General features: G+C 41.8%; 1 protein-coding gene across 1 annotated transcript in view; it reads right to left on the bottom strand.

The window, feature by feature from the left end:
* Nucleotides 1-3,674: 3,674 nt before the first annotated feature.
* Nucleotides 3,675-25,845, bottom strand: part of pdha1b (pyruvate dehydrogenase E1 subunit alpha 1b) — a 29,767-nt gene continuing 7,596 nt past the window's right edge. The window contains exons 2-11 of the mRNA XM_060899786.1: nucleotides 25,275-25,343; nucleotides 13,738-13,911; nucleotides 13,430-13,556; nucleotides 10,099-10,190; nucleotides 9,915-10,007; nucleotides 9,653-9,808; nucleotides 7,506-7,577; nucleotides 7,352-7,419; nucleotides 5,215-5,323; nucleotides 3,675-5,049 (exon numbers count right to left, since the gene is read on the bottom strand). Coding sequence (XP_060755769.1) covers nucleotides 4,885-5,049; nucleotides 5,215-5,323; nucleotides 7,352-7,419; nucleotides 7,506-7,577; nucleotides 9,653-9,808; nucleotides 9,915-10,007; nucleotides 10,099-10,190; nucleotides 13,430-13,556; nucleotides 13,738-13,911; nucleotides 25,275-25,343 — 1,125 coding nt within the window. The 3' untranslated portion in view covers nucleotides 3,675-4,884. The remainder of the gene's footprint in view (nucleotides 5,050-5,214; nucleotides 5,324-7,351; nucleotides 7,420-7,505; nucleotides 7,578-9,652; nucleotides 9,809-9,914; nucleotides 10,008-10,098; nucleotides 10,191-13,429; nucleotides 13,557-13,737; nucleotides 13,912-25,274; nucleotides 25,344-25,845) is intronic.

The following is a 25,845-nucleotide window of genomic DNA, read 5'->3' as shown; positions in this document are numbered from 1 at the left end:
TAATTAAGCACTATATAAACAAACTGAAAACTGAAGACGCAAAGGCTACCAAAACTTCATTATATATTCTTCATGCATATTTACAAGAGAAAAACATACCAATGGACATTGAAAAACTGGAAAATAGGTACGTCGGAGATGTAAAACTGCCGCACTCGCGAGTGACTGTGACAGTTTGTAAACAAACATGGCTGTGAGGTTTGCTTCATTAAAAGTGAAAGTTTTGAGAGAATTTTGGCTGCCAGGTCGCTCCATTGTGTGTCGCTGTCAAAGTTGATTTTAAAGGTAACTCAGTAAATTACATCAGGAAATGAATACTTAAGTCTGAGTGAAAAATACTGTAGCGAGCGTGCATGGAAGAAGAGTCCGGAGACAGAAATCTTAGCTTCTCAGCCTGTGCTAGCGGCCTTTGCTAACACTAAGGCCAGATGCTACACCGGCTGGAAGGTAACTGGACCGCCGCGCTAACAGTACTGAGTCACGGGTAAGCTTGTGTTGGCCTTCGAGAATGCCGATATGAAGAATGTGTGTATGTACAATAATAATAATAATAATAATGGCTGACTTTTTTCGTGGTCTATCAGATATATTCCATTCAGCTACTCGTCTTCAACTCGTTCAGTATCATGCTCGCTGAATGGAATATATATCTGATAGACCACTCAAAGCCAGCCAATATTATTTAACGATTAAATGTAATATCACACTCTTACAATTTTTGCATGTTGGAAATGACCTTTCCTCCTACATCTCATCTCATCTCATTATCTCTAGCCGCTTTATCCTGTTCTACAGGGTCGCAGGCAAGCTGGAGCCTATCCCAGCTGACTACGGGCGAAAGGCGGGGTACACCCTGGACAAGTCGCCAGGTCATCACAGGGCTGACACATACAGTAGAGCTGTTAAGGCCCTATAAACATAAGAATTGTGCACAACATGATAAAAGCATGAAACTTTCAGGGTTTGTTCTCCAGGGCATAACAATTAATTTAAGATCTGGAGGCGCTCTCAGTTTGACCTTGGAGGTCATTTAGAGGTCATCGACCCTTGTTATGTGCAATTTCAATGGACAGGATTAAAAATTGGGGCATTTTATCATATAAGTGTGACAAAAATTGTAATTACATGTGGATTTCCATTTTTCTAGGTCATGATGGTCCATTTATAGTGATATTACACTTAGAAGTCAAGGTTAAGATGAAGGTCACTCTAAAATATATGATGTGTTATGTCAATTTCAACAACTTTTATGATTTTGTAGCATATTGCCAAGCAGTATATACTTTTTATTCCTTTTTTTTTTTTTTTTGGGGGGGGGGGGGGGGGTGTTTTTGAGTAGAGTTTTTATTTCGTTCTCGGTTGGTTCAGCAACACGCTCCGCCATTTTGTTTTTCTCTACTTACAATATATGAGCTGATAGCCTAGTGGTAGAGTAGCCAATCAGAGTGCACGATTGCTCATAACTGGTGAATGTGGATAGAATAAATGGATGTGATTTCATCTCATCTCATTATCTGTAGCCGCTTTATCCTGTTCTACAGGGTCGCAGGCAAGCTGGAGCCTATCCCAGCTGACTACGGGCGAAAGGCGGGGTACACCCTGGACAAGTCGCCAGGTCATCACAGGGCTGACACATACAGTAGAGCTGTTAAGGCCCTATAAACATAAGAATTGTGCACAACATGATAAAAGCATGAAACTTTCAGGGTTTGTTCTCCAGGGCATAACAATTAATTTAAGATCTGGAGGCGCTCTCAGTTTGACCTTGGAGGTCATTTAGAGGTCATCGACCCTTGTTATGTGCAATTTCAATGGACAGGATTAAAAATTGGGGCATTTTATCATATAAGTGTGACAAAAATTGTAATTACATGTGGATTTCCATTTTTCTAGGTCATGATGGTCCATTTATAGTGATATTACACTTAGAAGTCAAGGTTAAGATGAAGGTCACTCTAAAATATATGATGTGTTATGTCAATTTCAACAACTTTTATGATTTTGTAGCATATTGCCAAGCAGTATATACTTTTTATTCCTTTTTTTTTTTTTGGGGGGGGGGGGGGGGGGTGTTTTTGAGTAGAGTTTTTATTTCGTTCTCGGTTGGTTCAGCAACACGCTCCGCCATTTTGTTTTTCTCTACTTACAATATATGAGCTGATAGCCTAGTGGTAGAGTAGCCAATCAGAGTGCACGATTGCTCATAACTGGTGAATGTGGATAGAATAAATGGATGTGATTTCATCTCATCTCATTATCTGTAGCCGCTTTATCCTGTTCTACAGGGTCGCAGGCAAGCTGGAGCCTATCCCAGCTGACTACGGGCGAAAGGCGGGGTACACCCTGGACAAGTCGCCAGGTCATCACAGGGCTGACACATAGACAACCATTCACACTCACATTCACACCTACGCTCAATTTAGAGTCACCAGTTAACCTAACCTGCATGTCTTTGGACTGTGGGGGAAACCGGAGCACCCGGAGGAAACCCACGCGGACACGGGGAGAACATGCAAACTCCGCACAGAAAGGCCCTCGCCGGCCACGGGGCTCGAACCCAGACCTTCTTGCTGTGGGGTGACAGCGTTAACCACTACACCACCGTGCCGCCCTCCTACATGTATAATTAATTATGAATTAAAATCTATAATTAATTAAAGCAACATAATTTAGGGAATACACCGTTTTTAACTCACTGTTTATTGCATGCGCCAGTTTCTGGTTATAATGTAGAAAATGTACAAAAATAAAGCACTCTGTAGTGAGTGTGTTAAAGCTTTGGATAATTATTTTTTTTAAATGTAACAGCTTTTTTCTTTTTTAATTATGGTTATTTTGCGCCGACGCAACAGAAGGATGAAAATGGCAAAATTATGATGACCTTTTTATTTCCAGTTTGACGGGAAATAAAACAATAAAGCAGGTCTGCCATGCAAATTAATCACACCATCGTGGTTTTCCAGTTAGCTTTTTTTTTTTTAAACAATGTCATTATAAAACAATTCCACTGCAACTGTTGGGACTGTTTTTCTTGGAATTAAATTTTTTTCGTACTTACATACAATTATATGTCAATTTACAGAATTAGGATTCAACAGACACATTCACTGCTGATAGACTCGGGGATCTTTTACAACACCTACTGACTCCACGCTGAACTTCAGCAACGTGTGTGAGCAATGGAGTACCATAATAATACATCACGTCATACATAAAAGGCAGCTCAAGGCTCTTCAGAAAGAAATTAAACGGATGAAAAAAGTAAATATGAATGAAGTCGAGATATTATGCGCGACAACAGGAATCAACTGAAATACATTTATAGCCTTTTGTCTATAAAGATTCGATACAGATGATAAAGACTAATGGCGTTACTTATAAACAGGACACAGCATGAAGAAAAAAAAGTAAAGAAAAACACATTTTTAAAAAATCCAAGAAAGAACACAAATTAAAGATGTAAAACCCAGTTTGTACTATCACAATATCTGTTTAGGACGTACCAATATTAAATAAAATTAGTTGGGAAAACGTATACACAATGAGAACCTTTGTTAAATTAAAATAACTGTTTGTTCTGAACCAGAGCTTGTTTTTGTAATTCAGACGGTGCACCACCCCTGCGAATGATGCGCTCTTCTTTAATAAATCATTTACACCACTGCAATGGAACGTTATAGTACAAATCGCTCACGTTTATTTATTACAGTACAGTTCCAGCAGTCTACACCCTGCTCCGAGTTAATAAACGACAGGATTTTCACAATCAGCAGATGGTGAGACCTGAAAGCAAAACCAACTCCAGACAGAAAATAAGCAAAGAAGTGCATTTTAATCCTGTTTATAATAGCTGACACATCACTGACACATCACTGACAGATAAACCTCTGCCTCCGATTGACTGCACCCCAGCTGGGTCTATCATAAAGAAAATAAAATGTCATACACAGAGCGAAAACACACACGTACAGGCTGATACTCTGCGTTTTAACAGCAGGAGTCGTTTGGATCGCAGTGTAAAGTGCAGTATTTGTGAAACTCCACAGTCTCAACACTGTGGGGAAATTTATCATTCGGAAAAGTCGCTGATTTAGGAAGAAGGTTGTGTTATTCAGTTATAAGATCACAAGGGTTCCTCGTTTTAATGATCATGCAAAGAAGAAAGACCGGGTTGTGTTCTTAAAAGGGATTCAAAAATTATATTTATTAATTATGTGAAACAAAAATCAACCCAAGGGTGGGGAAAGGAAAGGGAAATAAAAAAAAAATAAAAAAAATCAGAACTGCCTGGGGGGGATTAAATATAATGAAAACAAACAAAAGCACAAAATGAGGCATTTCAAATAAAGTGAAATTTGTGAAACAAGACTTTAAAAAAAAAAAATAGAAGAGGGATATCTAAAGACCCCCCCCACAAAAAAAAAACAACAACTAAAAGGTATATTTAAAAGGCACAAAATATAACATTAAACACAAAACCACAAATGCAGCTGGAAGCTGTTGCCTGCGTATAAACTGTTTAAAGGACTTTGTAAAACTGGGGCTCTGACCCAACACAGCGCTCATTTTGTACTTTTGTAGATATAGATACATTTTTTATTCGCAGTATTTTGCAATCAGGAAAAGGAAAAAAGAAATTTATTTTTCAACAGATGAAAAGCATTTTTTTTGAAAAACGAAGCAATAGAATTAAATTACGTAACAGAATTATGTAATAAAGTACGTAACAGCTGACATTTCAGAAGTGTATAAGGAAACCACATGATGATGATGATGATGTAGTGAACGAGATCTCTGGCACATGTGCGTTTTGAGCTCAGCATCAGTTTGGAGATCGCGGCTGCGGCGTCAGCGTGGCGGTGCTCTCTGTGGAGCTGCTGCTGTTCAGCTGGAGGAGCGGAGCTTGGACCAGGGGTTTGTGCCTCTCACCTCGATGGGCGGCTCGTTGTGGTAGAGATAGTTACACAGGTCCTCCAGCGGGGGCTCGGGGTCGGACGTGGCAAACTGCGTCGCTTCCTCCACCTCCTTACGCACATCCACGTCGATCTCCTGTTCAACATGAGCTCGCTGTTATTTACTCTGCGTTTGTGCAAAGTTACCACGCAACTGTGGTTTAACTGTTAACACACGCCATATATTTTATATATATATATATATATATATAAAAAAAAAATATTCCCCCCCCCTTAGTTTTAGTTTCTCTCTCACACACACCTTAATTTCCTCCACACTGGCCATGTTGTTGTTAATTAGTCGGTCCTTCAGCATGGTGATTGGGTCACTCTTGCTGCGCACTTCCTGGATCTCCTCACGTGTCCGATAACTGGATTTTAAAAAAAGAAAGGAAAAAAACCCAAAACACCCACATCCGTTTAAAAAAAATTTTTTAAAATAAATCAAATAGCTGCATTCAGGACAAAAGCTCAGTATTGTTAACTGATCAAGCGAGCATCACACTCAACTCTCTCTCTCTACTGAGAGCTGGGGTCATTTTCCAGGATCACTCATGCTGTACCCATGGTAACGACCGTTCTCAACTCGTCAGGACTGGACCCCGGGGACGATGGATCACGTCCGGGTTATCAAATAGCCCGAAAATCAAATGTTTGCTTTCTTTTATAAAAAAAAAAAGTGCTCTGGGATTTTATTTTTATCCGGATCAGTGTTGTGTGGTTTTTCTTCTCTCCATCCACATTTCCACAAACTCAAGAATGGAGCACGACATTTTAAAGCTTATTCACTCAACCACCGATGACACTTTATGTGACGCCTTCACAGAACACATTACGACACGTTCACGAGTACGACATTCCGACATCAGAGCTTCTATAAATGCTGGGAAAATGCCGGAACGTCAGAAAGTCGTGAGGACAATTCCTGATTAGAATTACAGTCAGCTGGAAGTGTTCTTCTTCTCTCCCAAATTATTCAGTTGTTTTTAGCTCAGGATACATTCAGGACACTGAGACACACATTTACTCTATCCACATTGACTGGATATGAGCAATCGCGCGCTCTGATTGGCTACTCTACGACTAGGATATCAGCTCATATACCGTGAGTAGAGAAAAACAAAATGGCAGCGCATCTTACTGAACCAACCCCCCCCCCCCCCCCCCAAAAAAAAGGGGTGGAGGGGGGGGGGCAACAAAATATGGAATGAAAGTTTTCCTAGTAAGAACGAATCTTTTTTTTTTTCCCCAAGAATTAATCACATTTTTTCACAAATTGCTCCCGTCATTTCACTGGTTTGTTTATGTTCTAAGCGGAAATGATTTTGTCGGATGTTTTGTATAAAGTCTTTATCAAATTTGCATAATAGAAAAGCAAAAATGCTCCGTTTCTCAAAATCCCGTGAATGAGTGGAATAACGGTTTTATTCTATCCACAATCTCGTCGTACGTGGCGTATCGGCTCATGCACGACTTGATTTTGTGGAATAACTGTTAATTATTTTTTCGTGGTCCAAATCCTGCGCTCTGATTGGCTGGCGAGCGGGTCCGTATCCTACGGTACGGACCCCGGTTACGGACCTCTGGTGACTCGCTCATTCACAACAACAAACATAGTAGCATTTTTTGTCAACATTTATCTTTTTTATAAGATTTATTTATAAAAGATTATCAAAAATCATAAATGTTTGCCAGCATTTCTCAGGAGAATAGCATTAATTTTACAGCATGGATAGTGATAACGACAGTGTTCACAGCGAAAGCGAGTTTTACTACCCTGAGGAAGAAGAAATAAAATAAAACATTTCAGGAGAAAGCTAAAAACCTCTAACATGCTAACAGTTTGATCTCGTTAGTTAATGAGGCCCATTTTGGACCATGTTATCCTAATACATAATATTGCGTTAGCTAAAAACTTTAAACCAGTACAATCTCTTCTTCAAAGTTTCACCAAATGGCTTTATTTATGCAATATAAACGTCATAAAACTGTATAATTTTGGTCGAGCAAAAACACTGAGCAAAAGCATGGCTGAATCCTGAATGACTCCTATTTGTATAAATAGGGGACTACATGGGTGGCAAAATGTAGTTTTTTCCTGCCATGGAAGTGCACTTGTATACCGAGGAGGAAGCCATTTGCATTACAGCCGTGAATGAGGATTCAAAATGGCGGCTCGGCTTGGTTTTCCCTTTTGGGCGCTCTCGTTTTCTGTTAGAATTTGGTAAAGAATAAAACAAATATATTATTTACCAGCTTAAGGTCGGTCCGTATGGTGAAATACCGTGACCTCGGCCCTCGCTCAGTACTTTCAAGACCTCAATAGCGTGTAGTTACAGTGTTATAAAAGCTAATTTGATGGCTATACGAGTTGGAGGTCATGTGGCTTGTTGCCTCACCTGATTCCTGGATCACTCATGCTGTGTCCATGGTAACGATAGGTCTGAAGCTCCATAAGAATTGGACCCTGGAGAATGAATGAATAAATGAATGACATCATAACAGCAAGTGGTAACATGTACTGTATGCGCGTTTGTATTTCTTTATCGTTACCTTTCCGGATCTGCAGTAGTCTGCAGCGAACCTGGTAGCCTCCCTGACGCAAAGCACGTCCATGCCATCCACCTGAACGACACCGAGAGTCAGCGTTACAGATGGGTCAGAATTACTCCTTTTAAAAGAAGATCGCGTTATTTTTCATCGTCGTCACGTCCAGGTGCTAAAATCCGGCATCGTGTATCATTTCAGAAAACCGACACGATTTAGGCTGCAACATGACACTGCAAATGTGCCCTGTGTCCGAAATCACTCACGCATTCACTACTCACTATCTAGGGAATTACTAGATAGAGGACTATACAGTGAGCTCATTGGTAAATTGGAAAAACTCTTTCGGACACTACTCTGCCACACCGGTATTTACATCATTACTGTCGCACCATTAAAACGTGCCAGATCAGTCGGCCGGTGGGTTTTCATTCAAAATAATAAACACATGCGTGCATTTCTGTGATAAATCCATATTGTACTGCGCATGTTTCCTACATTAATAAACACAAAGTACTTTGCGTCTGCTGCATCTTTCAGTTCTTTTAAATCAAGGCTGAATCCTTTCTTTCTTCTTCGCCGCTGCATTTTATTAAATCAAATTTGAGGATTTTGATTAATTCCTCGCTCTGCACTCTAACTTTTATTCTTGCATTTTATCTGTCTTATTCTATTTTAGCTTATTTTCTGTTCTCTTACCATTTTTTATTTCACTCGAATGTCCATTTCTTCCTCGGTCCATTCACCCCAACACACTTTTTTCCCCCCCTCTTTCCCCCAGCATGACCGCAATGCATGATGGGATATATTGCTTGGTTAGTGCACTACTTTTCGTGATGCATTGTGGAATACTTTGAGTGCACTATATACAGAGTGTGATAATATAATTCCCACTATACATTCGGACAGCGCTATATAATGAGCAGGGCTTTGAACCGGTTCAAGGAACGAAAACGAAAACCAGGAACTTTTTCTATTTCACATGGAACAGAAACGAGACCAGAAACTTTATTTTTTATGCTCCGGAACAGAAACGCTTATTAAAAATAATGGTAACCGGTTAATACCGGTTTTTATTTCGTTCCTCAAAGTTTCCGTAGTCTACAAATAAAAAAGTCATTCTTCTCCTGCGCAAGTTTCTATGACCCGCTGGGGTTCACTTCCTGTGTGACGTTCGCTGACTGAATGGAGAGAGCGGGAGGGTGGACTACTATCACGTCTCCACATCTTAAATAAGAGGTAACTATTGCAGTCTATCGTTATTCAAAAACGTCAATTTCAAACACGATATCAATATATTTGTCCACGTTAATGAGAGGCTCGCGAACATTAAATGACGTTAACCTCTGTTAGCCTATCAGTGCATAGGGCCTGACTAGCCTTTGGTAACACACTAAACGAATTCTCTTTCATTTTTGCCACTTTTTCTGTTTGTGTAGATGGGAAGACATACTGAGAATCCAAATCGCCAACGTTTGAAATAATAATTGTTTTGAATTATTTCTTGTCTTATTTAATGAAGGTTGTAATAGAATTAGCCTACATTTGGCTTAAGCTGGATGAGACAGAGACATAATTTTATAGCCATTTGTTAAACAGCTGACAGGGAACGTAATTAACCGTTCCGGGAACGAAATTTTTTTGTTCTAACCGGTTCGGGAACGTCTATTTAATGGTGGAACCCAAAACCGGAAACGTTAAAATTCTGTTTCTGTTTGGAACGAACCAATAGGAAAAAAATTCTGGTTCAAAGCCCTGATAATGAGTGATTTCGGACACAGGGACCGGTGTACGTGTGAGAAAGGATCATCGGTGAAGTGGCGCTAACGGTTACAGAGAAAAAGAAAACGATTGCGAGGGAAACACGATCATGTGAGAAAGGAATAAGACGATAAACCGTGCGGTTATAGGCTAACGGGGTGGTGGGATGCAGCATCACGCGCAAGCTGGAGTGCGCTATTCTACGGATCGCATACAGGAGGATATAACGATGCAGCACAGATCTCTGCTGTCAATCAGACTGACTCGTGTATGTGGAAGAGGGCAGATAGAGGAAAGCGACGAGTGTTACGCTGCCTTGTGACGCATCATAAGCAGCAGTTTGACTGAAATGTCCAAGTCAAAGGTCATCAAGGCGTGACTGTACACGTTACCCTCAGTCCAGGAATGAATTCCCCTCGCTTGTAGTAATCCGTGCTGGCGGCGGCTCGCTCCACTGCCGTGCCCATGCCGTATCTATTGTTCTCGCAGATGAAGATGCACGGCAGCTTCCACAGCGCCGCCATGTTGTATGTCTCAAAGATCTGCCCCTGAGAATCACACGTGCACGTTTAAACAGGGAGCACATCTTATTTAAATCGCTTGTGGAGGGGGGAAAGGAGGAGAAGAAAGAAAAAAAACCAAAAAGCCTCTCACCTGGTTCGCAGCTCCGTCCCCATAGAGCGTGACACACACCTGGTTATTGCCCTGGTACTTACAGGCGAGGGCCACTCCGGCCCCGAGAGGAACCTGTGAGGTGACAAATACTCTAACACACATTCGAGTAAAGAAGGTGTAACGAATGAAGCAGTTCTTCGTTTCGAGGCCCAGCGCTTCTCACCTGAGCTCCCACAATGCCGTTTCCACCGTAGAAATTCTTTGTGTACATGTGCATGGAGCCTCCTTTGCCTTTAGCAACGCCACCCTTTCGACCTGAGACAAGCGGCATTATTAAACATAATAACATCTGTTACAGTCACTGTACTCTCTACACTCCACTCTCATCACAGTCTTCTTCAAAACAGGAACGTTTTTCTTCAAATTCAGACACTTTGGCTACGTTCACACTGCAGGCTGAAGTGACTCAAATCCGATCTTTTCGCCCATATGTGACCTGTATCCGATCTTTTATTGACAATATGAACGACACAGATCCGATTTTTTCAAATCCGACCCAGGCCGTTTGGATATGTGGTCCTAATTCCGATTCCTATCCGCTCTTTTCATATGCGACTTCAGTCTGAACCGCCAGGTCGCATTCATCCGACTTACACGTCATCAACAAGCCACAAACGTCACTATTCTGCGCTGAAGTAGGCGGCGGGTCTCTCAAAAAAAGTTACAACAACATGGCGCATAATCACGGGCGCAGATAGAGGGTGGGACTCGTCCCACCCAGATTTAAATTCACCTCGTTCGGTCCCCCCCACTTATAGGGAGGAAAAAACGTCTATGCTGTCTTTCTTTGCATAAGGCAAACCTCACGGAAAAATCAAAAGACTCATTACCATTCGGTTTATTGAGGGGCACAGCAGTGTATACATAGTTGCAACAACTCACATAAAACAAAGACTGATATTCGGTTGGTTGAGCTGCGCAGACTGCACAGGTTGCGAGCTTGGTTGCTATGGTTACTAACAACAAGTTTGACAGGCATATCGGGGTTGGGGTTGGTTTGCTGGCAGCTTTGTCCCTCCCAGTTCAAAAAACGTATCTGCGCCCCTGCGCATGACATCAATGCGAGGGACGCTTCGGGCTGTGAAGGTTCAGAATCTTCTCAATGGAAGGACGCAGAGGTTAGGGAGCTGATTTCCATTTGGGGGGATGCAGCTATTCAAGCTAGATTGGATGGGTCATACCGCAACCGGGCGGTTTTACTTCCGTAAACACTGGCCATGCTCACTGCGTGTGACGTCGTCGTATCCTGCAATGCGCTTGCGGAACACTTTTAGGTCGCTTTTCGTTCATACTGAGGATCACATACAAGTCGCATATATTTGTTAATGTGAACGACCTCACAAAAAAATCGGAATTGAGCATTAAGCCTTGCAGTGTGAACGTAGCGTTTGAGATTCCTAGCAGCGGTCTTATATTACGTACGGTGGACTTATCCGCCCATCTCGCTTCCTTTTCTCTCTACAGCTTCCAGTTTAAAGCACATTTCTCCTTTACAGTGGCATTGGGCACCCTTGCTGAAAATGTCTGTTACTGTGAATAGTTAAGTGAGCAGAAGATGAACTGATCACCAAAAGGCATAAAGGTAAAGACGAGACATTTCTTTTCAGCGTTTTATGCAGGATGTGTGTATTATTTTTGTTTTGTACAATTGGAGAGTGGAAAAAAAAGAAAAGGAACACCATGCGAAAGTTTGGGCACCCCAATACATTTTAGTTCTCAGGTAACTTTTACCAAGGTTCCAGACCTTAATTAGCTTATTGAGCTGCGGCTTGTTCAAATTCTTCGTTAGGAAAGGTCTTCGTTAGATGCAGATTTCAAAGCTGTATAAATTCTCTGACTCCTCAAACTTGTCCCTAAAATCAACAGCCATGGGCTCCTCTAAGCAACTCCCTCGCATTCTGAATAATAAAATAATTGATGCTCACAAAGCAGGAGAAGGCTACAAGAACGTAGCAAAGTGTTTTCAGGTAGCCGTTTCCTCAGATCGTAATGTTATTAAGAAATGGCAGTTAACAGAAACAGTGGAGATCAAGGTGAGGTCTGGAAGATGAAGAAAACTTTCTGAAAGAGCTGCTCGTTGGATTGCTAGAAAGGCAAATAAACCCCCTGTTTGACTGCAAAAGACCTTCAGAAAGATTTAGCAGACCCTGGAGTGGTGGTGCGCTGTTCTACTATGCAGCGACACCCGAACAAATATGACCTTCATGGAAGAGTCATCAGAAGAAAACCTTTCCTGTGTCCGAGCCACAAAATCCAGCGTCTGAAGTTTGCAAACGAACATCTAAATAAGCCTGATGCATTTTGGAAACAAGTCCTGTGGACTGATGAAATCAAAATAGAACTTTTTGGCCACAATGTGCAAAGGTATGTTTGGAGAAAAAAGGGTGCCAAATTCCAGGAAAAGAAACCTCTCCAACTCTGAAGCATGGGTGTGGATCGATCATGCTTTGGGGTTGTGTTGCAGCCAGTGGCACAGGGCACGTTTCATTGGTCGAGGGAAGCATGGATTTGAATAAATACCAGCAAACTCTGGAAGCAAACATCACACCATCTGTAAAAAAGTTGAAGTTAAAAAGAGGATGGGTCCTACAATAAGACGATGATCCAAAACACACCTCAAAATCTACAATGGAATACCTCAAGAGGCACAAGCTGAAGGTTTTGCCCGGGCCCTCACAGTCCCCTGACCTAAACATCATTGAAAATCTGTGGATAGATCTCAAAAGAGCAGTGCATGCAAGACAGCCCAAGAAACTTGTAGAACTGGAAACCTTTTGCAAGGACGAATGTGTGAAAATCCCCAAAGATTATTAGCTGGCTACAAAAAGTGTTTACAAGCTGTGATACTTGCCAAAGGGGGTGTTACTAGGTACTGACCATGCAGGGTGCCCAAACTTTTGCTTCAGGCCCTTTTCATTTTTTGGTATTTTACACCTGTAAATGATGGAAATAAAAATGTACTCTTGTGGAAAATATTAAAGAAACGTCTCGTCTTTACCTTTATGCCTTTTGGTGATCAGTTCATCTTCTGCTCACTTAACTATTCACAGGAACAGACATTTTCAGCAAGGGTGCCCAAACTTTTGCATGCCATTGGAAGTCTAATAAACGTAGGACGTGCTCTCTTTTCAACACTCGATAAAGAGAAATGTGAAAATAAATAATTAAAACGTTAATTTCCATGATGGGTGCCAACAGTTACGAGGCTCCCTGTATGACGAACGGAATGTTTTCCTTTAAATCTTTCTTTAATATAAATAAAAGCGAAATATCTTCTTCTTATCCAGGTTCAATGAGGAAATCAAATCAAATCAAATCAAATGTTCTGATGCGAGAGCGCCCCCTTGTGTGCACATGCTTTTCAGGATGCTGACTCGTATAAAGAAGCACTAGCTGCAAAAATGATGTGTGTGGGCGCTTACAGACAGTCCTCTACCTTCCCTTCTATGGTGTGTGTGTGTTTTCCTCGACGTGAATCGTGAAGTGAGATGAACCTGTGAGCTCAGCCAGGATCTCCTTGACAGACACTCCTCTGGTGTAAGTGTACCCATGAGCTCGGTACGCTGTGATCAGGTGGTCGGTGAGGTTGATTGCGGCTTCAATGCCCACTGCACAAGCCTCCTAAGAAACACACACACGTACAGAGCCAGTCAACCACACGTGTGCATTTAAATCAGATAATAAAGGACAGGAATTGAATCATATCAGCTGCTGTGCTTTAAACACATCAGGACGGCCCACTATTGTAAAACAATACATTTTCGATCATAAATCAACACCGTGTCCGATCACAGAGCCTCACCTGTCCATCGTAGAGGTGGCAGAAGCCTCGGACGATCTTCTGTTTGTACAGCTGATCCGCTTTCAGCTCCATGCGTCTCATGAGCTGCATGGTGCGATAGTAATTCAGCCCCTCCTCTCGAGTGAGCACGGCTTGTGTCGGAGGACCCTGATCCAGCCGGTGAAGGTCACATGGCTTTACGAGAGAGAGAGAGAGAATCATCATAAACCATTAAAGGTGAAGCAACATCATTCACTTATCTAAATTTATTAACTTGATTGTGACTATTTAAATTACATCACAGAAATCTAAAACTCAGATAACGACACCTTGCTTCGACGTTCTGTTCATAACCACACCCCCAAAACACAAGGCCTGAAAGTTAGTGCAAGAGGTGGAGTTTTATGAACGGAGACATCAGATTGGTTAGATGTTGGTCGTCCGCCCTTTTTTTTTTTTTTTTTTAAAACAGAACCACAGAGATGTGTGCTTCTCTTCTGATCAGATATTTTACTGAAGAAACTTTATCAAATATTATAAAAAAAAAAATCCATGATTACATTATTAAGGATGGAGTGTTTAGTTTGTCCAAGACAATGCGACTACACTGAGAAAGCGATTCGACTCTGAATCGACTCCCCTGCAGGAAATGATTCAAAAATGCTCGACTGCTCTGAGGAAAGGATTCGACTCTGAATAGACTCCCCTGCAGGAAATGATTCAAAAATGCTCGACTGTACCGAAAAAGCGATTCGACTCTGAATCGACTCCCCTGCAGGAAGTGAGTAAAAAATGCTTGACTGTACCGAGAAAGTGAATCGACTCCCCTGCAGGAGATGATTCAAACCATAGACATATAAACAGACGCCGCCTTCTGCGTAGAATCATACGTCATCCTCGCCGCCATATTGGATGTGGCAAAGTGGAGATTCTTCAACCGTCTCTGATATAGCGTCTAGACAGTAGCCGAGAATAAAGATGCCTCATTCATGTGCTGCGTTTAACTGTACCAACAGGTTTACCGTCCAAACGAGATCACATGGGATTACCTTTCACAGGTGAGACTGGAAAAATACTTTTCATTGTATTTGGTCATTATAACGTAATTTTACGAACAGATCTTTCTGACTTTGTGGCTAATATGAAGTCTCGCGCATAATAGTCGCTCGGTGAAACCTGTCTCCAAACAACGAAGTATTTCCTTCGTAACGACGCTGATTGTTGTTAGTTGCTTAGTTAACTTTTCACATACTATGTAGGTTTCCCAAAAATAAAGAGATGAAAAAGCAGTGGGAGACAGCTGTGCGACGGGAAGGGTTTTCTGCTACTCCGTCATCCATGCTCTGCAGTGAACACTTCAGAACGGAGGATTTGGACAGAACAGGTCAGACAGTCAGGATCAGAGAGGGAGCTGTTCTTCAGTCTTCAGTTTCCCAGCTCATCTCCACCGGGTAGGTGTAGAGTTATAAGCAGTGAGAATTAGATAATACAGTGCCACACTATGATGAACGTTTTTGAACGTATGATGAATGTTTTTAACCTTTCTGAATGTGAAGGAATCAGTGATGTATTTTGTTTTGGTATGACGTTAGAACCTGGCCGAACTCAGTTTGGCGGTCATTCAGCTCACTTTATTCAACGAGAGTAGGTCTGTGTGGTGACTCAATAAATAAAACAGTACATTTTTATTTTCAATCACTATTTCCAGTTTTTCCACTATTTCCATCATTTATCATATTCAGTCTTGTAGGTTGGTTTTTGTGGCTTCAGGTTTTGGTAGCTTGCTACGGTATGCTGACTGATTAGCTTACCTGAGCTATCTATCGCGTATCTGTCGCTAGTTTGCAGTGTACAGGGTATTTCGAACACTATTTATAACCATCACATTAAAAGTTATATGTGTTGTTTTGATGCCTGTTTGTTTCCCAAATATATACGTGTGTGTCTTAATGGGTGAATAAAAGGCATCGAGTTAAATATTATTGTAGAAAGGGGCTTTATGAAGTTCAGTCCATTTACTTGCATTGGTTTACGGGGAAGATTTGCCACATCAAATATGGCGGACACTCTGACGTATCCCAGCAACGGGCCACCAGCTCAATGCGGCGTCTATGTTTATATGTCTATGATTCAAACATGCTCGACTGTACCGGGAAATTGATTCGACTCTGAATCGACTCCCTGCAGGAAGTGATTCAAAAATGCTTGACTGTACCGAGAAAGTGAATCGACACTGAATCAACTCCCCTACAGGAGATGATTCAAACATGCTCGACTGTACCGAGAAAGTGATTCGACTCCCCTGCAGCAAATGATTCAAAAAATGCTCGATTGTACCGAGAGATTCGACTCTGAATCGACTCCCTTGCAAGAAAAGATTCAAAAAATGCTCGATTGCATTGTGGAAAGGATTCGACTCTGAATCGACTCCCCCGCAGGAAATGATTCAAATATGCATGACTGCACTGAGGAAAGGATTCGACTCTGAATCGACTCCCCTGCAGGAGATGATTCAAAAATGCTCGACTGTACAGAGAGATTCGACTCCTCCGCAGGAGATGATTCAAGCATGCTCGATTGTACCGAGAAAGTGATTCGACTCTGAATCGAATCCCTGCAGGAAGTGATTCAAAAATGCTTGACTGTACCGAGAAAGTGAATCGACACTGAATCAACTCCCCTACAGGAGATGATTCAAACATGCTCGACTGTACCGAGAAAGTCATTCGACTCCCCTGCAGCAAATGATTCAAAAAATGCTTGATTGTACCGAGAGATTCGACTCTGAATCGACTCCCTTGCAAGAAATGATTCAAAAAATGCTCGATTGCATTGCGGAAAGGATTCGACTCTGAATCGACTCCCCCGCAGGAAATGATTCAAATATGCATGACTGCACTGAGGAAAGGATTCGACTCTGAATCGACTCCCCTGCAGGAGATGATTCAAAAATGCTCGACTGTACAGAGAGATTCGACTCCTCCGCAGGAGATGATTCAAGCATGCTCAATTGTACCGAGAAAGTGATTCGACTCTGAATCGACTCCCTGCAGGAAGTGATTCAAAAATGCTTGACTGTACCGAGAAAGTGAATCGACACTGAATCAACTCCCCTACAGGAGATGATTCAAACATGCTCGACTGTACCGAGAAAGTCATTCGACTCCCCTGCAGCAAATGATTCAAAAAATGCTCGATTGTACCGAGAGATTCGACTCTGAATCGACTCCCTTGCAAGAAATGATTCAAAAAATGCTCGATTGCATTGCGGAAAGGATTCGATTCTGAATCGACTCCCCCGCAGGAAATGATTCAAATATGCATGACTGCACTGAGGAAAGGATTCGACTCTGAATCGACTCCCCTGCAGGAGATGATTCAAAAATGCTCGACTGTACAGAGAGATTCGACTCCTCCGCAGGAGATGATTCAAGCATGCTCGATTGTACCGAGAAAGTGATTCGACTCTGAATCGAATCCCTGCAGGAAGTGATTCAAAAATGCTTGACTGTACCGAGAAAGTGAATCGACACTGAATCAACTCCCCTACAGGAGATGATTCAAACATGCTCGACTGTACCGAGAAAGTCATTCGACTCCCCTGCAGCAAATGATTCAAAAAATGCTCGATTGTACCGAGAGATTCGACTCTGAATCGACTCCCTTGCAAGAAATGATTCAAAAATGCTCGATTGCATTGTGGAAAGGATTCGACTCTGAATCGACTCCCCTGCAGGAAATGATTCAAATATGCATGACTGCACTGAGGAAAGGATTCGACTCTGAATCGACTCCCCTGCAGGAGATGATTCAAAAATGCTCGACTGTACAGAGAGATTCGACTCCTCTGCAGATGATTCAAGCATGCTCGATTGTACCGAGAAAGTGATTCGACTCTGAATCAACTCCCCTGCAGGCGTGCACCTGCACCCCCCCAATGAACAGTTTGTGATGTTACACAGACACCAGACAAGGGAAGAGAAGAAGTGAAGCTTGCTGAGAGCGCCAAATGTGAATTTAACACATGTACATTTTATTTTTACAGACTGGATTATTTTCAGAGAATCATGGAATCAATGACAAAGGCCTCGCTTTTTTGTCGCTTTCTGTCCAATCACCTGGCTGCTTGGTTTTGAGTGTCAGAGGGTTCTAAACCCCACCTTTCTTCATTACTCTCCTGGTGGACTGGTTGAGTGCTGGGACTTTTTGTACCACTAGCTAAACATCATTTTATTGCGTCACACCGACAATAACATTCTTATTCCGTTTCTACACAATCGTGAAGTCTACTTGTATATAATGAAGAGTGTAGACACGTCACACAAAGCAGTTTTGTCAGCTGATGTAATTTTTCAAACCACAAGATGTCGTTGTTTTTGATACGCAGAGACTTCGATACATTTCCCAGCACAATCAGGGAAAAGCCACAAGCAGAGATGCCTACCCCAAATTTTGAATTTCAGTATTCTTGAAAACATTTTTCAGTATTAGTAACATTAATTTATGTGCATTTCCATTATAAAGAGGTGTATACCGTATACCAATATGTTTAACATTTAAATTATTAAAAAGAACTGTTTTGTGTGAATTGAATAAACAAAACACGAGCAGCCATCTCAACTGAATTTCCACTCAACAAATTTCTAGAGCATACAATAGATCACATTTTTATAAATACAATAGTGTTCCCTGTTTGCAGACATTACTGTTGACTACCAATCATTGGTATTGAATGTAACTCCTCAAAAGTATTATATTATATTGCCTGACAAAATGTTCTACCTGTTAACGGATTCTAATAAAATTAAAAAAAATTTCTTATTTCATGCCAAAGAGAGTCCGACATCGTTATCTTAATGTCCCAATATATAAATACTTCAGCATAATGCTTCAGAAGAGACACTGAATAAAATGGCATTTATAATTGTATTTAAAACAGTGGAATGATCAATTTTTTGCCACAATCCCAACAGCACTAATCATAAAATTCTGTTTTTGATCATACTACATGTACATTTGCACTTGCAACACTGAAAAGCCTTTGAATTAAAGAAGTCCAGCCAGTGTTTGATATTTCAGTGAATAAAAATCAGACATGTAAACAGAAACTGAATAAGTTTAACTCACATTTCATGGCACTAATCGGCAAGTTCAACTCCAAGCACAGGTCAACCATCACCGCTTCAGCACGGGTCACGTTCCGTGTCTTTTCATCCACAGATTTCGTAAAAAACTGCTGGATACCCCCAGATTTACTTTCCGCCTGACTCGCCATTTCGGCATACTCCAGATGGTTTTTTTTGTAGTTGACATGCCGTGTGCAGTCATCGCGACCACCATGAGTGATGTTAATGTCAGTCCTACACAGATTGCCCTTTTGACTGGGTGTAATGCACGGCCATTCTACCGTATCGAAAATAGAGCGAGCAAATGTGCGGAATCTGCACACGTCACACACAGCATGTGCGGTTGTCGTAAAAATAAATAGCCGTGAATCGCGCATGGATTGAAAAAGTCGCTTGGACATTTTAAAACAACTCACTGGAATTTTTTAAGACTTTATAATAATTCCGTACAGAATAGCACTGTTTGCCGTAACATCGTATTTACGTAACTTTTCCGTACAAAACACGGCCAATCCGTACTAGTAGGCATCTCTGCACAAGGCTTCGTGAAGCTTCATCCGTCCATCCATCCTGAACAACAGGGCATCGGAGAATTTATCTTCACTAAATAAATAGTGACACTTTATTTACCAGTTACTGACCATTAAGCTACATTTCGATTGCGTATCATGGGTAAGCTACTTATGAATGTGATAATACTAATTTCAGTCTCGCTCACTGACATCAAAACGTAGCTTCATAGTAAGTAACTGGTAAATAAAGTGTGTCACTATTTATTTAAACACACTTTTTTTTTTTGGATGGCATGAAAGAGGCTTCTTCTCAGCAGTTTCAACAGTAATAAGGATGTTCGAACAAACACGAACGCTAGATTTGAGGAGCGGCTGATCCAACTGAAGATCAACTGCATGAGGACGTGTAAATATTTCCAAACATCAGATATGTACAGTTTGTTCGTTCTCTAATAGCACTTCCAGATAAAACCGAGAAAAAAAAAAAAAGCAGCCGTGTTGATGTATCCTGTTCTCGGTCATCTACATCTCCTTCTCTTGCTCCAGGATCCTACAGTCGTCTGCAAATGCTCAACTGATACATCAGTGAGCTAAGGCCAAGTTTACATTAGACCGTATCTGTCTCGTTTTCTTCGCGGATGCACTGTCCGTTTACATTAAAACGCCTGGAAACGCCGGGAAACGGGAATCCGCCAGCGTCCACGTATTCAATCCAGATCGTGTCAGCTCCAGTGCTGTGTAAACATTGAGAATACGCGGATACGCTGTGCTGAGCTCTAGCTGGCGTCTCATTGGACAACGTCACTGTGACATCCACCTTCCTGATTCGCTGGCGTTGGTCATGTGACGCGACTGCTGAAAAACGGCGCGGACTTCCGCCTTGTATCACCTTTCATTAAAGAGTATAAAAGTATGAAAATACTGCAAATACTGATGCAAATACTGCCCATTGTGTAGTTATGATTGTCTTTAGGCTTGCCATCCTTCCACTTGCAAGTGGTAAGTGATATGCGCTGGGATCACACACACAGCGGCTCAGTCCCGAATCACTGCTCGTGCGCTTCACTCGTGCGCTCTGTGAGCTGCGCAGGGCCGGAGTGCGCACCCTCCAGAGGGCACTCGCTGTTCAGGGCGGAGTGATTTGGAGCGCAGGATGCCTGCGGAGCCGAGCGTATCCGTGTATTGGTGTTGCTGTGTGCACGCGAATCGTTTTAAAAACGTTAATCTGATGATCCGCTGATACGGTCTAATGTAAACCCCACCTAAATGGTCCTGAGCTTTTGGCTAATTCTGTGAGGAGCTGGGTGGGGTGGGGCAAGGAACAAAATGAGAGAGACGAATGAATGAGAATCAGTGGACTCGTGCTTTTGGACGTACAAAGGAGGAGTCAGATGAACGAATTGCTGATCAGTTCAGTTGTGGGTCATTCCACGCCAAACGTCCGAATGCTCCCGCTCGACCATCTCAGATTTACCTGAAAAAATTCCACGAGGTTCACACACTTCCCAATAGGAAAAGTCCCAAATTTCAGCTCCCAACTCATTATAGTTTTGTCATAAAAAAAATATTTAGGCAGCTAACCCCAGACACGTTTTCAGCAGAGTTTTCCAGGGAGCCACTTTCACATTGCTGTATCTAGAAAACTATTTGAGCTAAGTCTTTCAAATTTCCAAGGGCTACTATCTGGCTAAAGTACTCGTAGTAGATGGACTTTTACACATGTGCTTTTGGTTTATCATAGCGTTCTGGCAGCTTGAATTTGCTCGAAAATTCAACTCTTCAAATCTGGCAGCATATTTGAAGGACTGTTGAAAGTATAATGTTAAAGACAGAGGCTTGATATTGCACATGCACCTTCCCACAAATGCTGTGTACTTTGTATTCAAAAACTGTCCCTCTGTGAAGCATGGTCTAGAAGATATTAAGGTTTAAAAATTGGAAAAAATAATTTGGTGCCATTTTTGGCATGGTATAGCAAAAAAATGATAGGTCCCACCAACATAAAATTGGCTGTTTTTGAAAGATTAGATATATGTTTCTAACATATCCAAAAATTGTGATGGTGTTTTGCCTTAATGTTGCAAAATGATTTTTTGAAAATGAGGTGTTTGCACACATACACAGCATTCATGGTCTATGAAGGCACTTCCAGATGCTAAGAACATGCCTTAAATTCATTACATACAGCTTAAACTCAATAAAATGCTTCATTTGATTCATCTCATCTCATTATCTGTAGCCGCTTTATCCTGTTCTACAGGGTCGCAGGCAAGCTGGAGCCTATCCCAGCTGACTACGGGCGAAAGGCGGGGTACACCCTGGACAAGTCGCCAGGTCATCACAGGGCTGACACATAGACACAGACAACCATTCACACTCACATTCACACCTACGCTCAATTTAGAGTCACCAGTTAACCTAACCTGCATGTCTTTGGACTGTGGGGGAAACCGGAGCACCCGGAGGAAACCCACGCGGACACGGGGAGAACATGCAAACTCCGCACAGAAAGGCCCTCGCCGGCCCCGGGGCTCGAACCCAGGACCTTCTTGCTGTGAGGCGACAGCGCTAACCACTACACCACCGTGCCGCCCTCATTTGATTCATGATAAACTATATTTGAAGGTCAACTTATATGTAATCATTAGGTATAGAAACAGAAATGTGTCAAATTGAGCATGCACACTGCAGAACATAATGTGGATGCAAGTGTCTCATACCATCCCCACATCAATCAGATTCCAAGGCACTCTAGTAAATGTTCACACCTGTATTTAGAACGAGCCACTTGCAATCAGATTGACTATTTAAATGACTAGAATGAGCAGGCTCACAGTTTTCAAGATGGCATCTTTGGCTCCATGTTTTATTGGAGCTGTGTTGGGATGTACTGAAGACTGCCACAGGTTGGATTACACCAAGAGTTATGCAATGTAAGTCTAACTACTTTAATACTTACTTTACATTAATACTTTTCTTGCAACTTTGCTGATTGACCATCATTTTGACATGTTATGCTTCTATTGTTTCAGACCAAGACAACTGGTATCCATCACTTCTCTGTCAAAAGATGACCAAATGCTCCTGAAGCACAGGTGTAGTCTGCAGGATGATGTACCACCTGATGCAACTATATGTTTGTACCATAAGAAAATAAACCTGGATTGTTACTCTTCTCTACAAAAAAACTGCAGCAACCCATATGGCTTACATGCAAGACCTATGAAAAAAAATCTTCGCATCATCTCTCTGTCCCAAGCAGAGGCCATTGGAAAGACATCTGTAAAGGCTGGAATGAAAGTATGCATGCAGTGCAAGAAGCATATGTATAAAGTGTCAGTCAAAGTTCCATTGCAAGAGCATGTTGATCATGATCATGTTGACTATGTACAACAGGAAGACATAAAAGACCAATTGGATAAGTGCTTCACTGCTATTGGACTTTCCCCATGTAAAATCTCACGAGTCAGTCCCAGGGATAAGGAAGCGTACATTAAGAGAAAGGTTGAAGAAGTTGGCCACAAGACCAAGGAAATGCTACATTGGTGTGCTGCAGTCTCTTCAACGTCATGGGCTGCTCCTATGATGACCACATCATCTGCTGATGTGAGTGATGTTGGCTATCTTGTCACAGCTTTGAAGCAAAAGTTATCAATCACGACTGGAAAGCAGGAGCAGATCAAGTTATTAACTTTGGTACCACAAAGCTGGAGTATTGCAAAGACCATTGATGAATTTGGTGTTCGTGAGCGTCTAGTCAGACGAGCAAGAGATCTGCGCTTAGAACATGGTATTTTGCCTGTCATCACACCCTCAATAGGAAGACCACTGAGTACAGACACTGTAAACAAAGTTATTGCATTTTTTCACCAGGATGATATTTCTAGACCACTGCCTGGTAAAAAAGATTTTAAGAGTGTCAAAGAAGGAGACAAGAGAGTACACAAGCAAAAAAGATTAATTGTAATGAATCTGAATGAAGCCTTCCAGCTATTCAAGCAATCAAACCCTGACCTGAAGATAGGAATCTCCAAATTTTGCTCACTCCGTCCCAAGGAGTGCATAACTGTAGGTGCTAGAGGGACACATTCTGTTTGTGTTTACCACCAGAATGTGAAGCTAATGCTTTCTGCTTTCCCAACTGAAAACCAAGCAGAGAAAATCACCCACACAGATCTCCTGAACCATCTTGTGTGTTCCACACAGAACATGGAATGCATGTTACACAGGTGTGAAGAGTGCCCAGGATCCACAAATCTAGAACACTTTTTGAATGACAAAGTAAGTGATGATGTAGACAACATTAGCTTCAAGCAGTGGGTGACAACTGACAGAACAACTCTTTTGGACTACACCATCTCAACAGAAGACTACCTGGATTTGCTCATGGAAAAAGTAAACCAACTGTCGGTTCATCACTTTATTGCAAAGCATCAAAGTCATCGTTTATGCCAACTGAAGGAAGAACTGCACTCAGATGAATGCATCATACTTCTTGACTTTGCTGAGAATTACTCTTTTATTGTTCAAGACGCCACCCAGGGTTACCACTGGGATAACTCCCAGTGTACCCTGCATCCTTTTGTGATCTACTACACGGAGGATGACCAGCTTAAATGTTCAAGTATGTGCATAGTGAGTGATTGTCTTAAGCATGATACAGAAGCTGTGTACACTTTTCTATGCAGTGTTATACCCGAAGTGAAGAAGTTGCTGCCCACTTTGAAGACCATTCACTATTTCAGTGATGGAGCTGCTGCTCATTATAAAAACCGCAAAAGCTTTATCAGTCTGCTTTATCACTCATCAGACTTCGGTGTTTCTGCGGAATGGAACTTCTTTGGAACATCACACGGTAAGTCACCATGTGATGGAATAGGTGGCACAGTAAAGCGAGAGGCTGCAAGAGCGAGTCTGCAGGCCACTGATACAAACCACATCCTAACCCCTGAAGACCTCTTCAAATGGGTGGAAAAAAACATCCTAGGGGTGAAATTTATGTGGATAAGCAAAGAAAGTGTAAAGTCCATGGCTGACAAGCTGGAAAGCAGATTCGTAAAGGCATTCACGGTGCCAGGTACTAGAGATAATCACTGTTTCAAGCCAGTCAATGCCACAACAATTGAGGTCAGCAGAGTGTCTGGAATTGCTGGATTTTTGGTCAACTATGAGATAGAACATATTGAAGAAGAGTTTTCACATGGCCTCCAGATCAGTGACATGACACCTGGCCAATATATAACCTGTGTTTATGACCATCACTGGTGGGTTGGAAGCATCAGAGAGACATCTGAAGATCAGCAAGATGTTCAGATACAATTTATGCATCCACATGGCCCAGCAAAAAGTTTCTTCTGGCCAATGAGAGAAGATTTGTGCTGGGTACCTGTGCAACACATCATCTAATCTCTACTTTCAACAGTCCTTCAAATATGCTGCCAGATTTGAAGAGTTGAATTTTCGAGCAAATTCAAGCTGCCAGAACGCTATGATAAACCGAAAGCACATGTGTAAAAGTCCATCTACTACAAGTACTTTAGCCAGATAGTAGCCCTTGAAAATTTGAAAGACTTAGCTCAAATAGTTTTCTAGATACAGCAATGTGAAAGTGGCTCCCTGGAAAACTCTGCTGAAAACGTGTCTGGGGTTAGCTGCCTAAATATTTTTTTATGACAAAACTATAATGAGTTGGGAGCTGAAATTTGGGACTTTTCCTATTGGGAAGTGTGTGAACCTCGTGGAATTTTTTCAGGTAAATCTGAGATGGTCGAGCGGGAGCATTCGGACGTTTGGCGTGGAATGACCCTTGTACGTTTGGGCGATTCATTCAAAAATGTTTATTTCTATAGTTGGCTTCTGTATTATAAAACTAAACCAAGACTCAGGAGTGAGAACCATGGCGTCAGAATCGTGAACTGACCTTGATGTCAAACGAGGCCTGAGGAGTGAAGCTGGCGTAGAAGCGGCTGGAGAGCACTGCAGAGGAAACCTGCAAAAGAGGAGGAAGCATCCTCGTCACCCAAACATTACAAACGCGCCAACAAATAATCCTTACTCAGACAACAAGTTCTACTGTTAATGTTCCTAAAATCTTGTCTTGAACATCAGTGACAGAGAAAGATTTAAAAGAGAAAAAAAGAGAGAGCAGCTGGTGCGGGGAATGACTGTTTACAGCTGCTATAATGCAAGTTGTTTTCAGGATGTTCCACAACATTACAATGCAACTCTAAAAACGGATAAAAAGCACGACACAACGTTCAGTTCATAAATTAATATCTGTCGTCATTAAGGAGTTGCTGTTGGACACTAAGAACTACGATGAACTAAATTTTGTTGTACATTTGTGCAGTGATGAAGGCATTCTTCTTCTACACTTCAGGACATGTCGTTATTGGAAATTAATCATATTTCTGGCACATTTCTCTGCTGTTCTGCCACTCGAGTAAACTTCACCCCTTCTGGCAAACACGGCATTTCTCTACTGTTCTGCC

Source organism: Neoarius graeffei, chromosome 19 (assembly GCF_027579695.1).
Source record: "Neoarius graeffei isolate fNeoGra1 chromosome 19, fNeoGra1.pri, whole genome shotgun sequence".
NCBI lineage: Eukaryota > Metazoa > Chordata > Actinopteri > Siluriformes > Ariidae > Neoarius > Neoarius graeffei.
Note: the sequence above shows the minus strand (reverse complement) of the source record. Positions and strands in the feature narration are given on the sequence as shown.